This window comes from Rana temporaria, chromosome 4, assembly GCF_905171775.1.
Source record: "Rana temporaria chromosome 4, aRanTem1.1, whole genome shotgun sequence".
NCBI classification, from domain to species: domain Eukaryota; kingdom Metazoa; phylum Chordata; class Amphibia; order Anura; family Ranidae; genus Rana; species Rana temporaria.
The window spans coordinates 266,075,518-266,098,730 of NC_053492.1; the positions used below are offsets into that span (position 1 = coordinate 266,075,518).

General features: G+C 41.0%; 1 protein-coding gene across 2 annotated transcripts in view; it reads left to right on the top strand.

The window, feature by feature from the left end:
* Positions 1-22,450, top strand: part of RPF2 (ribosome production factor 2 homolog) — a 34,197-nt gene extending 11,747 nt beyond the window's left edge. For both annotated transcript variants that reach the window (XM_040350245.1, XM_040350246.1), the window contains exons 4-10: positions 763-802; positions 5,718-5,799; positions 7,544-7,620; positions 14,446-14,545; positions 14,760-14,862; positions 16,660-16,804; positions 21,509-22,450. In XM_040350245.1, the coding sequence (XP_040206179.1) occupies positions 763-802; positions 5,718-5,799; positions 7,544-7,620; positions 14,446-14,545; positions 14,760-14,862; positions 16,660-16,804; positions 21,509-21,694 (733 nt within the window). In that variant the 3' untranslated portion in view covers positions 21,695-22,450. The remainder of the gene's footprint in view (positions 1-762; positions 803-5,717; positions 5,800-7,543; positions 7,621-14,445; positions 14,546-14,759; positions 14,863-16,659; positions 16,805-21,508) is intronic.
* Positions 22,451-23,213: the final 763 nt, after the last annotated feature.

Below are 23,213 nucleotides of genomic sequence, written 5' to 3' on the forward strand. Positions count from 1 at the left end.
AGGGGATCCTTCACCTCTCCTGCTCTGCCTTCACAGGGAGCTCAGGACTGAAGCCAGCGGTTCCATTGGCTTACCATAGAGACAACCAAGGATCTTGGTTTGATCAGATGCTTTTAAGGGCGGAGCAGAAATTTGAGGTCTGATAAACCCCAGATATCTCAGTAAAGAGTACCAATCACTGTTCATGCTATCCCCTTGTGATGGGAATGCTGATAACAAAACTTAGAGACCGTGTAAAAATAAACTTAAATATTTTCCGGTACCGAAGTCTGCGCCGTTCCACGACTGTGGACAAAACTGCACAAATGTCTCTGTAATCGCAGCCGAAATCGGCACTGCCAGCGGGAGTGAAATCATGTGAGTGCAGCTGAACTCGTATGGCTTCATTTCCACAGCCCAGTGTGAACCTGGCTAAAACCTAGAAGCTGATTGATTACTCAGCACCAGGTTCTGTGTGCACCAGTTTTAATAAATCTTCTCCACTGTGTCCCATTTGAGGTTATGTTCACTCTGCTGTTTAGGGATAATACTTTCCTGACCTTTCCTCATATCGGCACAGGACATTGTGTGCTGACGTGAGGATACTCCAGGAAAGGAAAATTACGGTAAGTATTTGATAACAATTTTCCATATTGCCCTTAGCTCCCACGGGTGCCTTGCTGGCCAACAAGGCTAAATATTGAAGTTTGCCTTTTCTATGCTTGATTATAATATAGACCTCTTCTGTTTCAATTATCTAATCTCTTAGCGTGTTTTGTTTAGGAAAAATATGACAAGACCGTTTGAAGATCAGACATCGGTGGTAAGTTTTAGGGAAATATGTAAATATATGGGAATGTGACCTTTATTAAATGCACTTTTGTCATTTGAGTTTATCGGAATCCAAGAGAAAAAACAACATGTATCAAAGTTTACGAGTGATTAGATATGGTGACGACATGAGATTTCTGTTTTTTTTTTTTTTCTTGTATTTTCATTTTGTGATCCTGCCAGTTATACGCATCCTGTTCCAGGGTAGCAACTCTCACTAATTGTACTGTATCCAGAGAAAAGCAGTATTGTAAAGCCTGGCTGCTCGCTCCTGATTTTGACTATAAAGGCACCTACCCTTCTCATCTCGACAGTTTAAGAAGTATGTGTTTTATAGTTTACGAGAGAGAACCCAGAGCACAGGCAGAGTGCACAGAAAGTTAGGTGCTTGCAGCATTTTTGATATTTTTCTATGTTAGTAGATTTTTAACCCTGTTTCACCGACGTAACATAAATATGCAGCCTCACTGGGCTTTCTTTTGTAGGACTGCATATTCGTATCTCTCTCTCTCTACTTGCAGAGATAAAAAGTGTTTGTAAAAATATAAATTTAATAATAATAAAAAAAAATACCTAGATCAAGGTTTGATCTAGGTCAGTGCCAAGGTTAGTGTTTGGGTTAATGTCGGGGAAAGGTCAGGGTCAGTACTTTTTTGGGCCAGTTTTCCTTTTTATTTCAATAGTTTTTTATTGATATATTTCAATCAAACAAAATAATGCATTACAATAGCATATAGTACACAATGCATCGTAACATACAGATATGTGTTGGCTAAGCAATATACTACTACCAATCATCATAAGAAAAATTGTAGAATATTTTCTGTAGAATATTTTCTCAATAGTATCAAGTCGATAAGAGATCAATTCACAATATCAAAGGAAAAAGAAAGAAATACATTAGCAAACAAATAAAATAAAGGAACTAGCTTTCCCGAACACCTCATATGGGAATCATAGTGTTCGAGAGCTATCTCCTCTCATATTTCCTATCTGAATAGTAAACAACGTGTCGGAGGAAATAGGGTAAACCGAATTATGTCCTGTTTTTGAACCAGACGTTCCAGAGGTCCCATTGGATTGAGTATTTATGAAGAGAGCCCAAGGATGACGCTAAAATCCTTTCATAGGAATTATGTAAATCCAAGAGGTCAATAGCGTCATCAGGGGAAGGCGGATCGGGATCTTTCCACTTTCTTGTAATCGACAATCTAGCTGCCAAGAGTAGATGGGTTATTGTTCTACGAAGATTAAATGAAAACCTGTCTATTCCTAATGATAAAATAGCCAATGCTGGATCAGGAGCCACTCGTAGTTTTCCTTTTTGATAAAACAAATAAATAAAAAATCAGGAGGTATCCATTACCATTTACCACCATATGAAAGCCCAATTTGTCCTGAAAAAAGCAAGGTATTATCCACCTGTAAACACAAAGTAGTTGTGACAGGGTTGCCAACTTTCAGTAAATTTACGAACAGTTTGTAAAATCTGTACTTTTTGCATCTGTCCTTGAATTTCCATCAGTCTTGTAGGCTGCATGTCCGTAATTGACGTCTGTGGACAGACGCAACAATTATGGATTTTACAAACTGTAAATTTACTGAAAGTTGGCAACCCTGAGTTGTGATGATGATATATATGGTTTTACTAACACATGTTAAAGTTGATAAATTGTGCTTGGGCATTTAGATTTGTTTTACTTGTAGGTGTGAAGGGGTTAAGGAAACAGACATTGCTCTGATATACACTTTGACTTAAAGTGATATTAAAGGTTCACTTTAAAAAAAAAATAAAAACAAACATGTCAGGCCCCGTACACACGTCCGAGGAACTCGACGGGCAAAACACATCGTTTTGCTCGTCGAGTTCCCTGTGAAGCCGCCGAGGATCTCGGCGAGCCAAGTTTCCTCATTGACTAACGAGGAAATAGAGAACATGTTCTCCATTTGGCCCGACGAGATCCTCGTCGTTTTCCTCGGCCAAAAGTGTACACACCACCGGGTTTCTCGGCAGAATACGGCTCCGATCGAGTTTCTGGCTGAATTCTGCCGAGAAACTCGGTCGTGTGTACGAGACCTCATACTTACCTTCGCTGTGCAGTTCGTTTTGCACAGAGTGGCCCCGATCGTCCTCTTCTGGGGTCCCACGGCGGCTCCTCCCCGCAAGAGCCAACCCCCTCTGGGAACCTCTCTCCCGGGTCAAATCATATGATTTGATTGACAACAGTGGGTACCAATGGCTGCGCTGCTATCAATTCATCCAATGAAGAGCCGAGCCCCCCGGGGTAACATCAAGCGGCGTTCTCGACGCAGGACTTTCCAGGGCTCATGTAAGTAAACCGTGGGGCTGGGGGGGCGAGTAAGTGTCAGATGTTTTTTCACCTTAATGCATTAAGGTGAAAAAACATGAGGGTTTACAACCCCTTTAACTTTTAAAGGGGGTATTAGACAAGCTGCAAAAAGTAGACTTTTCAGTGTAGTAGTAATTTTTTCCAATGCCTTAAATGTACAATCAGAATTGTAAATATTGTTTTCAAAGGCTTTAAAATAGATTTTTTTAACCCCTTTCTGCCCTCCATGGCATTTAAACAGTTATGAACACCTGAGGGCGGGAAGGTACCATGTGACTACAGTCGTTGGTCCCATGATTGTAAGCCACTCCCAGTCCTATCACAGCTCAGTCTTTGTGCTCGGAGCGTACAGTGAGCACTCTGTCAGCACATGAACATTGGCCACCCAGCACACATACAGCAGGTGAAATAAGTTTTGAACACGTCACAATTTTTCGAGGTTAATATATTTTCACCACATGTCGGCAACAACCCATGCAATCCATACATGAAACCAAAACAAATAAGTCCAGAAATTAAGTTCTGTGTAATAAAATGGAATGACACAGGGAAAAGTATTGAACACGCTAACTGAAATTTATTTAATAGTTCGTACAAAGATCCTTTGTTGGTAATGACCGTTTTAAAGATGCCTCCTGTATTGGCATGCATTGCTCAGGTGTGATTTTGGCCCATTCTTCCATACAAACAGTCTTGAAATTTTGAAGGTTCCGTCACGTGGGCTTTTTCTATGAACTCTGATCTTTAGTTCTTTCCATAGACTTTATATTGGATTCAAGTCAGGTGATTGGCTGGGCTATTCTATACGTTTTATTTTTTTAAACCAATTGAGAGTTTTCTTGGCTTTGCGTTTTGGATCATTGTCTTGCTGAAATGTCCTCCCTCGCTTCATCATCCTGGAGAATGGCAGCAGATTTTTGTCAAGAATGTCTTGGTACATTTTTCCATTCATCCTTCCTTCAATGATATGAAGTGTGCCAGTACCGTATGCTGGAAAACAGCCCCACACCATGATGTTCCCACCTCCAAACTTGGTGTGTTTTATGGCATCCAAAGAGTTTCATTTTGGTCTCATCTGACCAGACTATATTTTCCCAGTATTTCACAGGTTTGTCTAAATGTTGTGCCGCAAACTTTAAACGAGCTTCAACATTTTTTTTCTTCAGCAATGGAGTCTTGCGTGGTGAGCGTACATACAGGCTATGTCGGTTGAGTGCATTACTTTGAAACAATTGTACCTGCTAAATCCAGGTCTTTCTGAAGCTCTCCATAAGTGGTTCTTGGACAACTCTTCTGATAATTCTTTTCACTCCTCTGCCAGAAATCTTGCGAGGAGAACCTAGTTGTGTCTGGTGAAATTATATATTTTCCACTTCTGGATTGCTCACTGGAACATTCTGTAACCAGTATGTTTTGCAACAGTAAGGTTGAGAAGGTCTTGAGAGAGCTCTTTGCTTTTACCCATCATGAGATGTTTCTTGTGTGACACCTTGGTAATGACACATTTTTATAGGCCATCAGTTTAAACCATCTGATATTAATTTGCACTGACAAGGGGCAGGATTTCTTTCTAATTACTGATAGATTTTTGCTAGTGTCTTGGATTTCCACGCCTTTTTGCACCTACCTTTCTTTGTGTTCAATACTTTTTCCCTGTGTCATTCTATTTTATTACACATAACTTAATTTCTGAACTTTTTTTTGTTTCTCTGTATGGATTGCATGGGTTGTTATCGTTACCGATATGTGGTGAAAATTTCATGTCAATAGCACCTTTTAGAAATATCTTTATCTAGACAAATGTTCAATACTTATTTTACCCACTGTATGTGTGGCGTGTAGGCATTAAAGCACACCCTTTTGCTGCCGAACAGGTGTTAAAGCGGAGGTTCACACAAAAAGTGAACCTCCACTTTTTGGATCCCACCCCCCCCGGTGACACATTTGGCACCTTTCAGGGGGGAGGGGGTGCAGATACCTGTCTGAGACAGTACCGCATTTGGCCTGAGATGGGGGAGCGCCGGAGCCGAATGGCGTCGTTCGGAAATGCTCGGAAAGACATGGAAATACTCCATTCCCGAGGTTAGCCGAGCTGTCCTCGGGCCTTTTCAGCTGTTTTCAGCTGCATGCCATTGAAGTCAATGCGGAACTAATTATTTTGGTTTTCATTGACTTCAATGGGGAAACTCTCTTTGATATGCGAGTATTTTGGATTATGAGCATTCTCCTGGAACGGATTATGCTTGTAATCCGAGGTTCCACTGTACTGTAAATATTTGGAAATGTTCGAGTGAACGTTAGTGCAAAGTGACCCCAGGGCAATAAAGCGGGTAAATTCAGTCACCTGTTCTCCGTCTTATTTTTATTTTTTTTATTCAGGTCAGCACAGCAGTTATTAATCGCACAAGCCTACTGGTTGCTAATTTCTCTACATACAATTTTAATGGCAGTTAAATGCAGCAGGTAGCTTAGGTGACCAAGAAAGACTGACAAAAAAAATATTTTTCTCTCTGATAATGAAGTAATTGTGTTTTTCTGCTATTGTGTTTGCATTAGGAATTTTTCTCAAAGAAATCAGACTGCTCACTGTTTGTGTTTGGTTCCCATAACAAGAAACGCCCTAACAACCTGATCTTTGGTAAGGTTATATATTGTTCTCCCCAGTATTTTTTTATTTTTTTTATTTGAAAGCGATTTATTTTGTTGTGTTGTATATTTACTTTAAAGTATCAAAATAGATTATGTTCAAGTAATACAGGAATAATGCAGGGTTACATCTGTAGAACATCTATCCATAATTGTGTATGCTGTTCACATACGTAAGATACAGATATGTGTATGCTGTGTACATACGTTTTTGTATGGAGTCAATAAAAAGTTGTATGAGTACAAAATTAAAGCAAAAGGTGAAAATAAAAAGCCTGTTGCTATGTAGATCAAACAATTCCTAAAAACCATTTCAGATTTTCCATCTCTTATTTTCTAGTAAAACTGTTGGCGCTTTGACAGTAACTGAAAGGAAATGTTCATTAAAAAAATAATTTAGCGTATAAAATTGCCACAGAATCCATTTTTTTATTTATTGCTCCTAAAAATTATCTTTGCATTTCAATCTGAAACTACTGTAGTTAAAGCACTTGACCTCCAGAAGGTTTTGCCCACTTCATGACCAGGGTATTTTTTTTTTCAATTCAGCAATGTGTTACTTTAACTGGCAATTGCATGAAATACAAATTAAATGTATTTTTTTCCACACAAATAGATTTATTTTGGTGTTATTTGAACACCACTGTTTTGTTTTTATTATATACATGAAAAAATACAGAAAATTAAAAAACAAAACAAATAGTTTCTAATTTCTGATAAATCAAGTTTCTTCATATATTTAGGCCAAAATGTATTCTGCTATATGTCTTTTGTAAAAACCAAACTGCATTTTTGGGTACACTAGCATAGTTCTGATCAAGATACTGATCGTACAGATACCATACTGGTAATTGCGGTGATCAGCGATTTTATAGTGACACTGATAGTGTGGCAGTGAATCTAGCACTAACTGACACTGGCTAGTAGGGATACTAACTGAAGTTGCTAGTGGCACTAATACAGTGATAATACTGTACTAATGGCACTGGCTGGGAGAAAGGCTTAACATCTAGGGGCAAGCAAGGGGTTAACTGTGTGCCTAACAAGAGTAATTTGTTCTTCTTCTTTTTTTTTTTTTTTTTCACAAACAAATCTGTTTTGCTTTTTAAATCGGAACTAAACTCTCCTATCTTTTACAGTCAAGGAAGCTGCCATCTTAGCCTTTGTTTGATCTTCAGTTGCTATGGTGCTGCACATGTGATCACTATGACACCAGCCATTTGATGGCTTCACCGTTTAGTTGAAGGCTGACACAAGCACACTAGTAACTGTAACAGTTATAATTCATGGTGTGCCTTGAATGTATGTTGATGGGTTTAGTTCCACTTTATTGAAAATACAAATTTGACTCATCTCTGCTGTCAGCAGTAAGGATGAGTCATCTGTTGTTAAGGAGCCAGCATCCGTGAGCATCTTAACAACGATGAGTAACCCCTGTTGTCAGCAGGGAACTCCCATCAACATAAAAAAAAAAAGTGGAATGCGGGTTCACCCCATTAAATATAAATAGGCCTTCGATCTGGTTTGAATTTTAAGGGGAACCCCATGAGGACAAGAGCCCTTTCCCCACAACTCTGGCCCAGTGATTGTGGGAGGTTTCTTATCAGGATCTGGAAGCCCCCTTTAATTTTCTTGGTAAACACTTTTCAAATGTAAATTGGAAAGCTCTGCGTCTTTTTTGTATAGAATTTGTTTATCATTTTTCCTGTGTGACTCACTTTTTCTTTGCTTACTAGGTCGCATGTATGATTTCCATGTGCTGGATATGGTTGAGCTAGGAATGGAAAAATATGTGTCTTTAAAGGAGTTTAAGGTACATTATAAATCAATGTATGTGAAAAAATATATATATATCCTGTGCAAAAGTTTTAGGCAGGTATAAAAAAATGCTGTAAATTGAGAATGCTTTCAGAACTAAGTATTACTCGTTTATTTTTATCAATTAACAAAAAGTAAATGGACAAAGAAATCCAAATCAAACCAATCATGTGTTTGTTGTGACCACTCTTTGCTTTCAAAACGGCATCAGTTCTTGGTACATTTGCACACCGTTTTTAAATGAACTCTGCAGGTAGGTTGTTCCAAACACCTTTGAGAAGTAACCTCAGATCTCCTGTGTAGGCTGCCTCAAATCCTTCTGTCTCTTCATGTAATCCCAGACAGACTCCATGATGAGATCAGGGTTCTGTGGGGGCCAAATTATTACTTCCAGGACGACTTCTTCTTTATGCTGAAGATAATTTTTTAATGATTTTGGCTGTATGTTTGGGGTGGTTGTTCTGCTGCAGAATTTTATACACCTCCCTGATGGTATGGCATGATGATTAAGTATCTGCCTGTATTTCACAGCATTGATCCTGACCAAACCTCCAACTACATTTGCAGAAATGCAGCCTCAACCTTGCAAGGAACCTCAACTATGCTTCCCTGTGTCCTGCAGGCACTCATTATTGTACCGTTTTCCAGCCCTTCGGTGAACAAACTGCCTTCTGCTACAGCCAAATAATTACAATTTTAATTAATCATTCCAGAGCACACACTGACATTTTTCTGCACCCCAGATTTTGTTTTCCTGCATAGTTAAGTCACTTAGTCTTGTTTCCACATTGAAGTTATGGCTTTTGGCCTCAGTTCTTCCTTGAAGACCACTTCTGGTCAGACTTCTCTGGGCAGTAGATGAGTGTACCTGGGTCCCACTGGTTTATGCCAGTACTGTGCTGACAGCATTGCTGGACATCTTCCAATGTCGAAGGGAAGCAAGCATGATGTGTCTTTCATCTGCTGCATTAAGTTTCCATGTTCCGCAGCTTTGCCCGTTCTTGTGCTTCTTAAAAAGAGCTTGAACAGCACATCTTGAAACCCCAGGCTGCTTTAGACACGGATAAAAGAAATTAACTTTAAATTGTTAATCAATTGGTATTATGTTCCAGCAAAATTACACAGGATAAACCCTCAAGTGTCACCTCTATGTTGGAGGGAGTGTGGAGGAGTAGGAACCCATGCCCATATTTGGTGGCAGTGCCCTAAAATCCAGGTATATTGGATACAAATATTAGAATTAATTAAGGAGATCAGTGGAATCGAGATAGGTCTGGACCCCTGGCAATGTCTGTTCCATGCGATAGCTATCCCTAGGAAGAAATACAAACAAGCAATTATCCCAATCCTATTAAATGCAGCGAAGACAGTGATCCCGAAAAGGTGGAAGGAAAAGCAAGCCCCGTCAATACAGGAATGGTTGAGGGAGGTAGAAAGGACAAGAAACATGGAAGAGGAAATATCCCAATATAAGGAACCTAACCAGGAAGAGGTCGGGACTTGGAGGGGTTGGGCGGAGTTTAGACAATCCCAGGTTTATGGAAAAAATAGAGGGGTCTCAAGGATTCCCCAATTAACCCCGAAACTCCAATGAAGTAATGTGGGCAGGGAGGACTATACCGGTACTTGATAATTAGGTTCAAAAGCCTGAATAGTTCATGTTTACGAAAATATTTATTAACAAATAAACATTGAAGACAAGAATAAAAGTACAATACATAAAAACATTACAAAAAATACAAACTTGACCACAATCAGGTCACCGGTTGTGCAATCCCCATTTAACAGACGGGGTAAAATGTCGGTGAGAAAATTGAAATCATGAGACCATTAGTCTCGACTAGTTTCGCTTTCGCTTCGTCAGGAGACGGTCTAAAAACACAACAGAAACAAACATCGGGCATTTAAAAACAACACAATTTGTTATTAATAACGGGGGTCTTTTGTGTAAAAAGACTGCCCGGTACATACTACAATACCCAGGGGGATTTTTGGTCAGATCATGTCTCATACCTAGAGGCACGAGGTCCCTTGTTCCCAGAGAGAGGGTCCCAGTTGAACGATAGGTGCATGTGAACTATGACCAAGTCTAATGAAACAGACCTGGATAATACAACAATACATGATGAGTTGATTGTATATGTAAGTCTCAGTTGTGAAGGAGCTTCTGCAAAGTGCAGAATGCATGCAGTGATGTGAATAAAGGGGAAGAGGAAGGTGAAAAAGCAAGGGTAAAGAAGGGGGAAAAAAAGGGGGGAAAGAGAAGAGTGGCGGGAAAATGTGAACTAATTGTATATTAAGACTGTGGCCTAGAAAAAAGGATTAGGTGAAAACCACCCAAGATATAAGTGAGTGGGATAAAAAAGAAGGGGAGGGGGTGCAAAATCAAAATGTGAAAAATTAGAGGGGAGAGGGAGAGGAAGAAAGAAAAGGAAGAAGAAGAAAAAGAAAGAAGAAAGGGAAAGGATGGGGGGAAGGGAGGAAAGGAGGGAGGGGAAAACAAAGAAGGGAAAAGAACAAAAGGGGAAGGGGGGAAGGGAAGTGGAATAAAGAAGAGAATAAAGGGGGAAACAAAAAAAGGGGGGGGGAAAGGGGAAGGAGGGAGAAAGAGAGGAAAAAGGGAAAAGAAAATGAGGAAGGGGCGTGGGGGGGGGGGGGGGGAGTGGGAGAGAAGGGGGAAAAAGGGGGGGGGGAGAGGGAAATGTTGAAGCAGGGGGGGGGACAGGGAAAGGAGGGAAAGAAACACATTAAGGTAAAGGGGAAAGGGGGGAAAAAGACACAATAGGGTGGAACGGAGGGGAGGAAAAAAGCAGGAAAAAAAGGAAAGGAGGGGTGGGAAAAACAGGGGAAAAGGGGGGGGGGAGGGAATGGGTTACGGGGGAGGAAACACACCGTCAGAATACATACTATGAGGCCTTGGCCGAGAAGTGCCATGGCAAACGTGGTGAAAAATAGAACTCAAAATGACCATGAGGTCCACCAAAGTGTATAATGTGAAAGTACAATTGTGCCGAGGAAAAGAGATCATTAAACCCAAATCCCGTGAAGAGGCAGTGAAAACTGTAGCAAAATATCAATACCTGTGTGCCCGATAGGGCATTCAAATGTTAAGGGGGTAGTGGGTCCCAGGACATAAAGGTCCTGTAAAACAATGAATGCTCACAGTAGTGGCCAGGTAAAGGAGGCCAATGCAGGAGGCTGGTAATATATCAGTTACCAGTCAGTGGGGATAACCAGCAGGCGAGCCTAAAAGAGTGATGGCAAACAGTCATCAAGGGGTTAATATCCATGTCCAGTCATCCAGTGCTAAATGGGGGTACGGTGCCCCCTCTATGGATATAGCCTTGTACTTACTTTTAGTTGTTTAGGATGTGTGTATGTCCTGGGACCTGGCTCCGGTGCACTATCTCCGGCCAGGAGCTGCATCTAAATAGTTCCCCATATGCGTCTCAATCAGGAACGTCCTGGACGCAAAAACGTGCCGACGTGTGTGGGGGCGGGCTTGCAGAGAGACTGACTATCTCTCTGTGCAAGGATAGACCTGGACCATGTGATTCGGCCCTCCAATACCCACATTACATGAAACTAGGGGAGGAGCCGGCCACAGAACGTCTCCGCCCGCTCCATGTCTCGCTATGCTGACACAGCGAGCAGGGAGGGAGGGCGGGGGGGACCGGGCGGGCTCGCAGAGAGGTATCATTGACTCCCTATACGTGGGCGGATCTGAACCTAAAAGGCTCAGCCGTCCAATTATGTGCCCGAGTAGCGTGCAGCCAGGGGAGGAGCCAGCCGCAGCAGTCTCCACCTGCTTCACACGTCGCCATATAGACACGGCGAGCAGGGGAAGGGGGGGGCGGGCAGTGTTGACGCTGCAACCATGGTGACCGCCGGTGGGCGTCACCAAGTAAGGCATGTAAAATAGTGCCTTAAATCGCCGATCAGTGTGTAAATGGTGTCATAACTAGATTCTGCAACTGAGGGCTTACATGAGTGCAGTGCGCTGCTGGAGATGTGTCCCGGAGTGTGGGGAGAAAAACATTGACATTGGGTACAATTATACATCCCAAGTGCACTGATGACTACATGTGGTAATGACTGAAATAGGATACAAAGGGAGGAAGGGAAAAAGGCAAAGAAACGAGGGGGGGGAAAAAGTGAAGAGGAGAGGGTGAGAAAAAATGAGAGAAGGGGATAAAAAAGTCCTGGGTATCCCGGCTCCATGGGTCAAGGGCACATTTAAGGTATAGAGACATGATGGACGGGATAATAGGGATGATCAAATACATTGGTAATTATAACATAATTTACAATTTATACAAGTTACATTTGAGAAGTTTATATAGCAATACAGCCACAATTAATACTTGAATATATATGAAACAACCTTCTGTATAGCCAATCCCAGGTTTATATAGATTACATAAGCAGGGAAGAAAATACCTAGGGAATTTTAGCTTGCTTAGTTTAAACTAGGTATAGTAGGCTCCACCTTCCCCGGGGGGGGGGGGGGGGGGGGGGGGGGGGTATTGGGGGTGGGGTTCCTTTTTTTTTTTTTTTTTTTTTTCACGAGGAGAGTTCGAGTCAAAAGGGGGATATTTTACGCCCCCTCTAAAACAGAAACAAAGGAAAAGACATGGGAAAATGAGCACAAAACATAACACAAATATAGTAGGGGTGGGAGAGAGGGCTTAGTCCCCTCCTCCCTCCCTTTGGTGGGATGACATTTTTTTTTTGTTTTCTTCCCCTTCTCACGAAGAGATTTTGAGGTAAAAAGGGATATTTTTCTGTGTCCCTAAAAAAAGTAACACTTGGGAGTCGCAGGTAACATTTAAAAGATAAGACATGGGGTAAATGCACACGGAGCACTTTAATAAAATAGCAGGGATGGGGAGGTGGGCTTAGTTCCCTCCCCCCCTTCCCCTTCTTTTTTTTTTTTCTTTTTTTTCTTCCCTTCCTCTCCTTCTCGCTTCCTCTCTCTCTCCAGGGGGGAAGGTGGGGTTGGAGGATAAAGCAAGGGTGAGGTAACCACATGAGATAAAGGAAAAGAGATGGAAGATTAGGAGGTATAGGATAAACCCAGGATGTCAATGTTGTTGTTGTTATTTTTGTTATTTATGTATATGTAATGTTTGTATTTTAAATGTGATCCTTTTTTGTGTATGTTTTTTTTGGAAATGGTAAAGTATATTTGTGTTTCTTAAAAAACTTGGAATAAAAACAAATGAAAACATAAACCCCAGGCTGCTTTGAAATATTTGGCTGGAAGAGACTTTTGCAGTATAATTACCCTGTGTGCTCATTCTTGCCATAGTGTATGACCTGTGGCATGAAACTGTCTTCCACAACCTCACCTTAGTAACGGAATTTGATTTTGACACTTTTTGGGGACCAGTGACACTAATACAGTGATCAGTGCTAAAAAATAAATAAATACACTGTCACTATACTGATACTGGCTGTGAAAGGTTTAACATCTGGGACCATTAAAGGGTTAACTGTGTGCCTAGCCAGTGTTTTACAATACTGTGCAAGGTGTTTTTACTAGGGGAAGAGATGTAATGTATTCCCTGCTTTGCAGATACACAAATGCCATCCCCTTCCTCCTGTCAGAACGGCGATCTGCCTTGTTTACATAGGCAGATCGTAGTGATCTCTGTCTAATGGCGGGTGTCTGAGGACATCGGGTACCTTGCACCCACAAATTGACTTCTGCTGTGTGTCTTCACAGCAGAAGCTAGCCGCCGGTAGCGTGCATGAGAATCCCCCTACCCAGAAGAGTCAGATCACGTATACAGGGTGCACAGGTGCTACCCTGTAGCAGTAAAACTGCTATAGGGTGGACCTTAAGTGGTTAAAAACAACTCTGTCATGTAGGGTGAAGTTGCGGAAATATGTGTGCCTGCACAGCCCCATACATTTTTCTGGTTGTGTAGAAGCTTGAGAGGCAGAAGAACAGGACTTGTTTTCTAGGAATGCTCAATACACATTCTGAACATGCTAAAATCTTTTTACGGGTATTGTTTTAACTGGCAATAAAACACTATGCTCCTGTTTAATTTATGCAATATAATGAAAGATTTTAATTTTTTCTTCCATTCTAATAACCTATGAACTCTGGGGTAAACCACAATTCTTAGATTAAATCTAGCATCCATGGGCTAAAGCCACAAGTAGGGGCTCAAGCATTTGGATGCTTTCGTGCTTACACGGACAGAATTCCGCATCTTTTTGCACCCAGGAATCGCAGATGTCGGCATACGACTGTGGCTAGCAGCTTGTACAAATCAATGACGAGCTGACAGAGTGGCTACACATCCGAGTGGTTACACGCATACAGTTTTAGAATAGGGGCCTTGGACGCAATCAGTTTGCACGCCAAGACCTGTTAACTCCCAGGCTTGAAAATACAAAATTCTGATGTACACCTAAACCCATCCATGTATTTGAGCCCTTATGCTCAACATATCATTCTGGTGCAACATAATTGTGCATAATCATTTGGATAACCGCTGCCAACATTTCTCTGATATTTTTGTGTTTTTATTCTCACAGAAAGATTTTGATTCCCGTACATGAAAGATGTTGGCTTTGAGAGGCTTTTTATTGTAATAATATTGTAAAAATTAAACCTTAATGAAAGCAAAATGACACTTTGATATTTGGGCATTACAGTAATGATGTAGGATATGCTGAAGGTATGGGCTTTTGTCCAACATGGTGAAAAAAAAAAGCCTGAATCTAGTTGCATGTGTTAAAAATAACCAGTTTTTCGGACAAGTATGAGGCCAGATACAAAGTTTTCCATATTTTTGTGTTGCAGAACTGCAAATGTCCTGAAGCCACCAAGCCTCTGCTGATATTTGCTGGAGATGCATTTGAAATGAATGAGGATTACAAGCGCCTGAAAAGCCTCATGATAGGTAATGTTTGAATTCAATTACCTAATGAGCTTTCAAAAGAAAAAAAAATAAGGTGACCCTACATGGATGTCTTTATAAATTTATGCTTTTGAAAACACTTTTGATATTCTTGGATATCATCCAGGCTAGGTAGTGCTACACAATTTTTGAATAAGTGTTTATAATTTTGGAATCAGGTTGTACTGGCTGAAAGTAATGCTGTTTTATTTTATAGACTTCTTTCGAGGACCCACAGTGTCTGGTATACGACTAGCAGGCTTGGAGCATATATTGCATTTCACAGCAGTGGGTGGGAAGATTTATATGCGCAGCTACAAGTAAGTGCTTAATTTACAATCAACTTAAGAATTGCTCCTGGGTGACTTGCCAGGAACATATTACTGGCATAGTGACTTGACCTAATTGCGTTATCTCTAGCCTTATTAAAGTCTTTGACGTTTAGAGGTGGTTTCTCAGCGTGTAACAATATGGTGTGAAATTTCACCTAACATCTTTAATACCTTTTTGGAGATCCCACTTAAAATATCTAATATTCTGTTTACTACCTTCAGTAAGAATGTTGTCTAATACAGATTAGATGGGTTGCTAATAGAAACAAATGAAATAGCTAAAATCTATGAGCGCTGTGTGATGTTTTCATGATTTTAGTAGGAGGATGAGGGAATATTACACTTGGATACATATGTGTCCTGCTATATTTTTTTGTTGTTTCATACTGCTGTATTTTGGCATTGAGATTTGCAATGTTTTTACTGCACTGGCATCCAGCAATATTTCTTGCTTGCATTTCACATGAAGTTCCAAGGTTGAAAATTAAAGAGACAAAGACAATTATTGTTTTGGACAAAACAAAATAATATTGTGGGAAGTTTCTGAAATAATCAAGTGGGGGTTCACCCAAAAAACATGTTTTAACATTAGATTCAGGCGAGTTGTTAGAATCACAATCAGGTGTTTTTTTTTTTTTTTTTAATCGTTGCCGTACATACCGTTTTATAGATATATGTTCACCGCGGCTTCCAGGTATAATCTGCGGGACTGGGTGTTCCTAATTGATTGACAGGCTTCCGACCGACGCATACAGCGTGTCACGAGTTGCTGAAAGAAGCCGGACTGCGAGTCGGCTCTATAAGGCGCCTGCGCACCGACGTTCAGCTTCTTTCGTCAACTCGTGACGCGCTGTATGCGACGGTCGGAAGCCTGTCAATCAATTAGGAACGCCCAGTCCCACAGATTATACCTGGAAGCCGCGGTGAACATATATCTATAAAACGGTATGTACGGCAACGATTTAAAAAAAAACACCCGATTGTGATTCTAACAACTCGCCTGAATCTAATGTTAACATTTTTTTTTTTTGGGCTTTAATAAACTGTGTTTTTCCATAGCAACCAATAACATTTCCTCTCTAGTATTTTTCAGCAAAAAGGAAGTGGGGCTAATAAATGGAGAATTTGGTTGCCATAGTTGAGCTGCTTTTTTTTTTTTCTTTCCTTTTTTTTCTTCCCCTAAACGGCCTACATAGTACATTAATCCAAGGCAACCAGCTAGAATTTACTTTAGTGAAGGCAGACCTGTACAAGATGGATATTGATTGGTGGATACTGCTCTTTGTACCAATGAAGTAAGCAAGCCCATTTGATGCATGTTGGCAATTGATATTTATCTTCTGCCCAATGGAGCCAACAATGCAGGATTAAGTGTTTTTATCATAGTACCGGTGTGTTAAATGGTAAAAACTGTGTTGACTATTTTAAAGCGATACTAAAGCCGTTTTTTTTTTCTTCTAAAATAACAAACATGTTACATGCTCTGTGCAGTGGTTTTGCACAGAGCAGCCCAGATCCTCTTCTTTTTGGGGCCCATGCTGGCGCCCCTAACCCCTCTCTCCTGCCAGTTGCACCCAAGCAGGCATGCTCCTGATCTGCGGCTCTGTGTCCATTCACACACTGCTGCCAAAGGCCAATCAGGAGTGCGAGTCCCCGGAGAGCCAAGGCTCTTGTGGACATCGCTGGATCTAGAGGGGGCTCAGGTATTTAGGGGTCTGGGGGTGCTGCCGCACACAGGTCTTTTTTCCTATAACATTATGAATTTTTATGTATTTATTTTACTAGAGTGTTAATGAAGAAATCTGGGTGCAGAACCCCACGCATAGAACTGGAAGAAATGGGACCTTCATTTGATTTTGTGATGAGGAGGACACATCTGGCTTCTGATGACCTATACAAGCTATCTTTGAAACGTCCTAAAGCCTTGCAGGTAATGTATTTGAATACAAAAATAATACTGTGCATGTGAAAAGATAATTCAGTGTGAAAAAAAGCAGCACCACAATTGTGAGATAGTACCACAAGAAACAAAATAAAGGAGTGTTGCGCTACAGTGATTGATATTAAAAATAGAGAAAAAAATGATAAATGAACAGTCCAGAATGATCAATACTTCAAATGAACCATAATGGTCAAATGACAAACTCCATTTATTCAACTAGGGATCAGGTTATCCAATCCCTTCACCAAGTGAACACACCAGCACCACAATAGGTTGGACCCTTACCTGAGAGCCTGGACCCTTTATTGCAAAGGGTCAAACAGGCTTGATATATATGTCCTGGTAGCGGTCATCAGTAGGGAATATACAAAGGAACCACATCAGGAACAGCTCCAGAGCATACAGTGGACTCCACCCAAACGACAATCGTGTAGTTGGATCCAAAAAAACAAACGCTGGATAGTGTAAAACCTCTTAGGGGTTGCATATAATATGAAGTATTGCACAGTAGGCTGCCACAGAACATGTAATATGCACAATAACCGGAACATACAGCTCAGACCGACCTGTTTTAGTCGACAAAAGGACTTCTTCCGTCCTTTTGTCGACTAAACCCGTCGGGCTGAGCTGTATGTTCCTGTTATCGCACATTTTACATGTTTGGATGTTCTGTGGCGGCCGCCTACCTTTTTTTACCGTGAAATGCTGTTTTTACTATGGATACGTGTAAGTGCAATACTTTATATTAAATGCAACCCTTAAGAGGTTTTACACTATCCAGCGTTTTATGTTTTATTTGGATCTGACTACACGATTGTCATTTGGGTTGTCCCCTGGATGCTCTGGAGCTGTTCCCAACATGGTTCCTTTTGTACATAAAAATAAAAGAGGAAATATCCCTCAGGAGGAACCAAGGAAAAGTACCCCCAGGGATATAAGGGGCTACTAAGGCAGTGACGGACAGTATAATAGGTCAAACAAGTTTATTATGAAAATAGAAAAATTTATTAATACTGGGGTGAATAATTTACAATATGTGGGCTAATAGCCAATCCTAAAAACCAACTAACAGTTGCCGACAAGTGTTGTACCAATAGACGTAGTCTATTGTGAATGTGCAAACATATAACTAGGCAGTCCGGACGCGTATATATATATATATATATATATATATATATATATATATAATCTCGCACGTACTGGGGTTCTATTGCGGTTAAATCACCGTGCAGTTAATGAAAATACTAAAATAATATAGAACTACCAGTATGTGCGTCCCCGCGGGAGAAGGGGTTAATAGTATTGATGTAGTGGGAAGAGATGGGGGCTAGCTGAAAGTAACTAATAGCTGGAGGGATTGCTCCTGTATCTGTTGTAAAGGTGCCAAAAAGAATTGTTACAATTGTCCTGAGATCGTGATGATACTGAGGTTTGCAAGAATCAAACTGTCCTGTATGTGTGCTGTTTGGAAGAGAGAGAATTTTTTCCTTATGGACAAAAGCTCCCAAAGTTCTAATGTTGTCACCTCAAATCGGTGTAGGACACAAAAGAAACAGCATGGAATCTAGACTGCAAAGCACATCTTGGATCAATAAGTACACATGATACTGAAGTATTCCCTGTGTGGCTACGTTCTGAAATCTTTGTAGCTAGACGTTACACTGTTTGTAGGCACATACACTGTGGCTTAGGCAAAAAATTATTATAGACCGTCTTACCGCTTCCATGGGTTAAAGGATTATAGCAGGCGGTGTGACCTTGTACCTTTATTATGGAACAGTATCCTATATGTCGGTGTCTGCGATGTCCAGATGCGCCTTGATTGGGTAATAGGTCTGTAGATCAGTAGATTTGCCGAGCCGTACAGTGTGTTGAAAGGTCTTGTGCTCGTAGTTCTTAATTGATTGGCACCAAGCTATTCCATCTGCAAAGCTCCCGCTTGGGCACGAGTAACTGCCCGAGTTTTGTATCTCTTCTCTTTCTCCCCTCGTACCTCCCGCCAGGTCGGGGAATGGCTTCTGCAGCGTCCGACACTGCGTGACGTCAATGCGTTTCGCAACGTAAGTGCGTAGCTTCGTCCAGATGAAGCTACACACTTACGTTGCGAAATGCGTTGACGGTGTCGGACGCCGCAGAAGCCATTCCCCGACCTGGCGGGAGATACAAGGGGAGAAAGAGATACAAAACTCGGGCAGTTACTCGTGCCCAAGCGGGAGCTTTGCAGATGGAATAGCTTGGTGCCAATCAATTAAGAACTACGAGCACAAGACCTTTCAACACACTGTACGGCTCAGCAAATCTGATCTACAGACCTATTACCCAATCAAGGCGCATCTGGACATCGCAGACGCCGACATATAGGATACTGTTCCATAATAAGGTACAAGGTCACACCGCCTGCTATAATCTTTCAACCCATGGAAGCGGTAAGACGGTCTATAATAATTTTTGCCTAAGCCACAGTGTATGTGCCTACAAACAGTGTAACGTCTAGCTACAAAGATTTCAGAACGTAGCCACACAGGGAATACTTCAGTATCATGTGTACTTATTGATCCAAGATGTGCTTTGCAGTCTAGATTCCATGCTGTTTCTTTTGTGTCCTACACCGATTTGAGGTGACAACATTAGAACTTTGGGAGCTTTTGTCCATAAGGAAAAAATTCTCTCTCTTCCAAACGGCACACATACAGGACAGTTTGATTCTTGCAAACCTCAGTATCATCACGATCTCAGGACAATTGTAACAATTCTTTTTGGCACCTTTACAACAGATACAGGCGCAATCCCTCCAGCTATTAGTTACTTTCAGCTAGCCCCAATCTCTTCCCACTACATCAATACTATTAACCCCTTCTCCCGCGGGGACGCACATACTGGTAGTTCTATATTATTTTAGTATTTTCATTAATTGCACAGTGATTTTACCGCAATAGAACCCCAGTACGTGTGAGATGGATAGAGAGAGATATAATATATAGATATCTCTATCATACATACATGCGTCCGGACTGCCTAGTTATATGTTGGTCTATGTTTGTTTTGTATGCTGCTTGTTTGCACATTCGTCTATTGGTGCAACACTTGTCGGCAACTGTTAGTTGGTTTTTAGGATTGGCTATTATTAGCCCACATATTGTAAATTATTCACCCCAGTATTAATAAATTTTTCTATTTTCATAATAAACTTGTTTGACCTATTATACTGTCCGTCACTGCCTTAGTAGCCCCTTATATCCCTGGGGGTACTTTTTCCTTGGTTCCTCCTGAGGGATATTTCCTCTTTTATTTTTATGCAAGTGTTTTTGGCTACAGCGGTGACCTCCATACAGGATGAGTGACAATTCAATAGGATTACTGGGTCGGTGATTCTAATATTAGTAGTAGGGGCATGCTCATCTCTATGTTTATATATTCCTTTGTACATACCCTGCTGATGACCCCTACCGGGACATATTCATCAAGCCTGTTTGACCCTTCGTAATAAAGGGTCCATACTTTCTGGTAAGAGTCCAACCTATTGTGGTGGGGGAGTGTTCACTTGGTGAAGGGATTGGATAACCTTTTTTACAGTTGAATAATGGAGTTTGCCATTTGAACATTATGGTCCATTTGAGAGATTGATTTTTCTGGACTGTTAATAATTTTTTTTCTTTTTTTATGTATTTTCAATATAAATCACTGTAGCACCACACACCTTTATTTTATTAGGTAATGTATTTGGCCTGGAGAATTCTCACCCACACATAGGAGGCTGCACTATGCAACCTGCATATCACTGTATATGTAGTTGAAAGATGCATAGTTAAGCAATAGTTAAAAGGAAAACCTGTTTTGTTAAATTTTTAAACGGCTTTTATTTTAACAAGGAAAATAATAAAAGAACAGACCATTATTTTACCAGTAGAACAACTAATGTTAAAACGATACATCTTTCATACACATAGCTCTGTACAATGTCGCCAGACGCACACACACTCACTGCTTTTTATTGCTATTTTATGTCATCAGTCATACACATATACTAGCCTATAATACTGGTTATACACGCACTGGTTTGTATTTCTGTTGCCAGTCATATACAGATGCTGTACTATTGTCACCAGCCAAAAACATGCACTATACTGTACTTCTGCCCCCAGTCACACATATACATTTTCCTGATGTATCACACAGTGGTGCTTCATCATGTGACATGTGCACAGTACCTTAGAGCTTATCACCTGACAGCAGCGATCACTGTATGGCTCGAGCACACTGATGAGAAGCATACACTGTAAGCATTGGCTGCCTACTACCGTTCAGCCTTGCATTTCTCAGCATTCAGAGCATAGCTAGCAATGTAAAGGGACCATCAAGACTATAAGTCCAGCAGACTTTGCTCTAAATCCCAAGACTGCCCTGTGACCTGATGTATCATTCAGGAGATATGAGAGAGTGGCGGAGGTACCAGTGAGCAAGAATTGCCCACCCCTTAGATAGATAAATACATAGGTAGGAAAAAATATTTTTCGATTTATTTTTATATATTTTTATATAAATAATATGGCATGCACACATCTTAATTTATAGCTCAGGGTTACTTTGTTTATATAAATAACCTAAGTGCACAAACCAAATGTTTTTACATAGATTTGTCATAAGGAAGTTGTCATGTATGTGATTATTCTAATGCATTGCGTCTTTGTTTAGGCCAAGAAGAAGAAAAACATTTCGCACGATACTTTTGGTACTAAATATGGCCGAATTCACATGCAAAAACAGGATCTGGGCAAATTGCAGACCCGTAAAGTTAGGGCGCTAAAAAAGAGGCCAGCAGAGAAGATTGCAAAAGCAAGTGAAGACGGAACCCCAAAAAGGAGGAAAGCAATTGAATAGGGGTTTAGTTGGTTCTAGAGGACAGTTTATCCTTTAAGCATGCCTTTTTTTTAACAGGACTTACATACTGGGCTAAAGCTTGTCATGCCCGGTGTTATCTTTTCTAACAGAAACCTTACTCCAACCATAAGTTTCACCCTCTAAGAGAAAATTGGGTGAACCTATTATTGTGTATTTGCAAGCACCAAAAGTGTCAATTGTGAAAGAAAGGGAATACCTAGAGCATTGAATGATGGAGAACTACCTTGAAGAAACCAAAATCTATCAGAATTAGTTTGGGCTTCTAGTTAATTGCCTATACAGGATTTATTCAAAATTATTTTGTTTATATTAAGACAACTCTTATATGTAAAATATTTGTGGTCTGTTTCCATTGAATAGGTAATTACCATGTGCTCTGGAAACAGCGCTATCCGTTTCACAAGAGATTTTGTATTGCAGTTACAGTATTTGTCAGCCTGTACTTGTTACTAATGGCTCCATATTGTAATGGAATCCCATATTATTTGCATGTGCTGGCTTCAGTTCTGTTGAAACTGGTTGATGTACAATTTCTTCTCTAATATAAACTGATTATTTCTTTTCTGTTTGATGTATTTATGGAACAAAATGCGTTAACAAATATAGTCACTAGAGGGCAGTGTACTATGGACAAAATGTAATTCATCAGCAGTAAGTTAGAACAGTGGTGCTCGTTTAAAGTTGACTTTTCAGTAACTGTTTAAGTGTGCATAAATTCCTGACATGTCACAATAATGTAGAATTGTTTTATTTCACACTGGAGTGGTGCGCTGGCAGGACGGAAAATAAAGTCCTGCTAGCCACATCTTTGGAGCGGTGTGTATACCGCTCCTCCACCGCTCCTGTCCATTGAAAGCAATGGGACACTGCAAGTATACCACCAGCAAAGCGCCTCTGCAAAGGCGCTTTGCTGTGGTTTTTAATCCTTTTTTTGGCCGAAAAAGCGACGCAAAATTGGCGGTAAAGCGCCGCTAAAATTAGCTGCGCTTCACCGCCACCGCACCTCCCGTCCCAGTGTCAAAGGGGCCTTACACAATCCCCTGTGTACAAGCCGATTTCTCAAAGCGGCGCAAATGTGACCGGGCACGTCCGCCTCTCTGCTCCTCACTGACGTCAGCGTGGTACTCGGCCCCGCCCACTTTTCTTCCTCGATTTGAAGAGGAGAGAAGCGGCGCTGAACTGCGATAAGGTAGCAACAAAACATTCATACAATGGCAAAACATTTATTTATTTTTCAGGGAGGTCAAGTGCCCTATCATTGGTGCTCGGGTGGGGGTGGAATAGTGCCCCATCATTGGTGTTCCAGGAGGGTGGGGGCAAAAGAGCCCCATCATTGGTGTTCTGTGGGGAATAGTGCCCCATCATTGGTGTTCGAGGGGGGGGAGGAGTGCCCCATCATTATAGTTTCTGGGGGAGAGTAGTGCCCCATCATTATAGTTTCTGGGGGAGAGTAGTGCCCCATCATTATAGTTTCTGGGGGAGAGTAGTGCCCCATCAT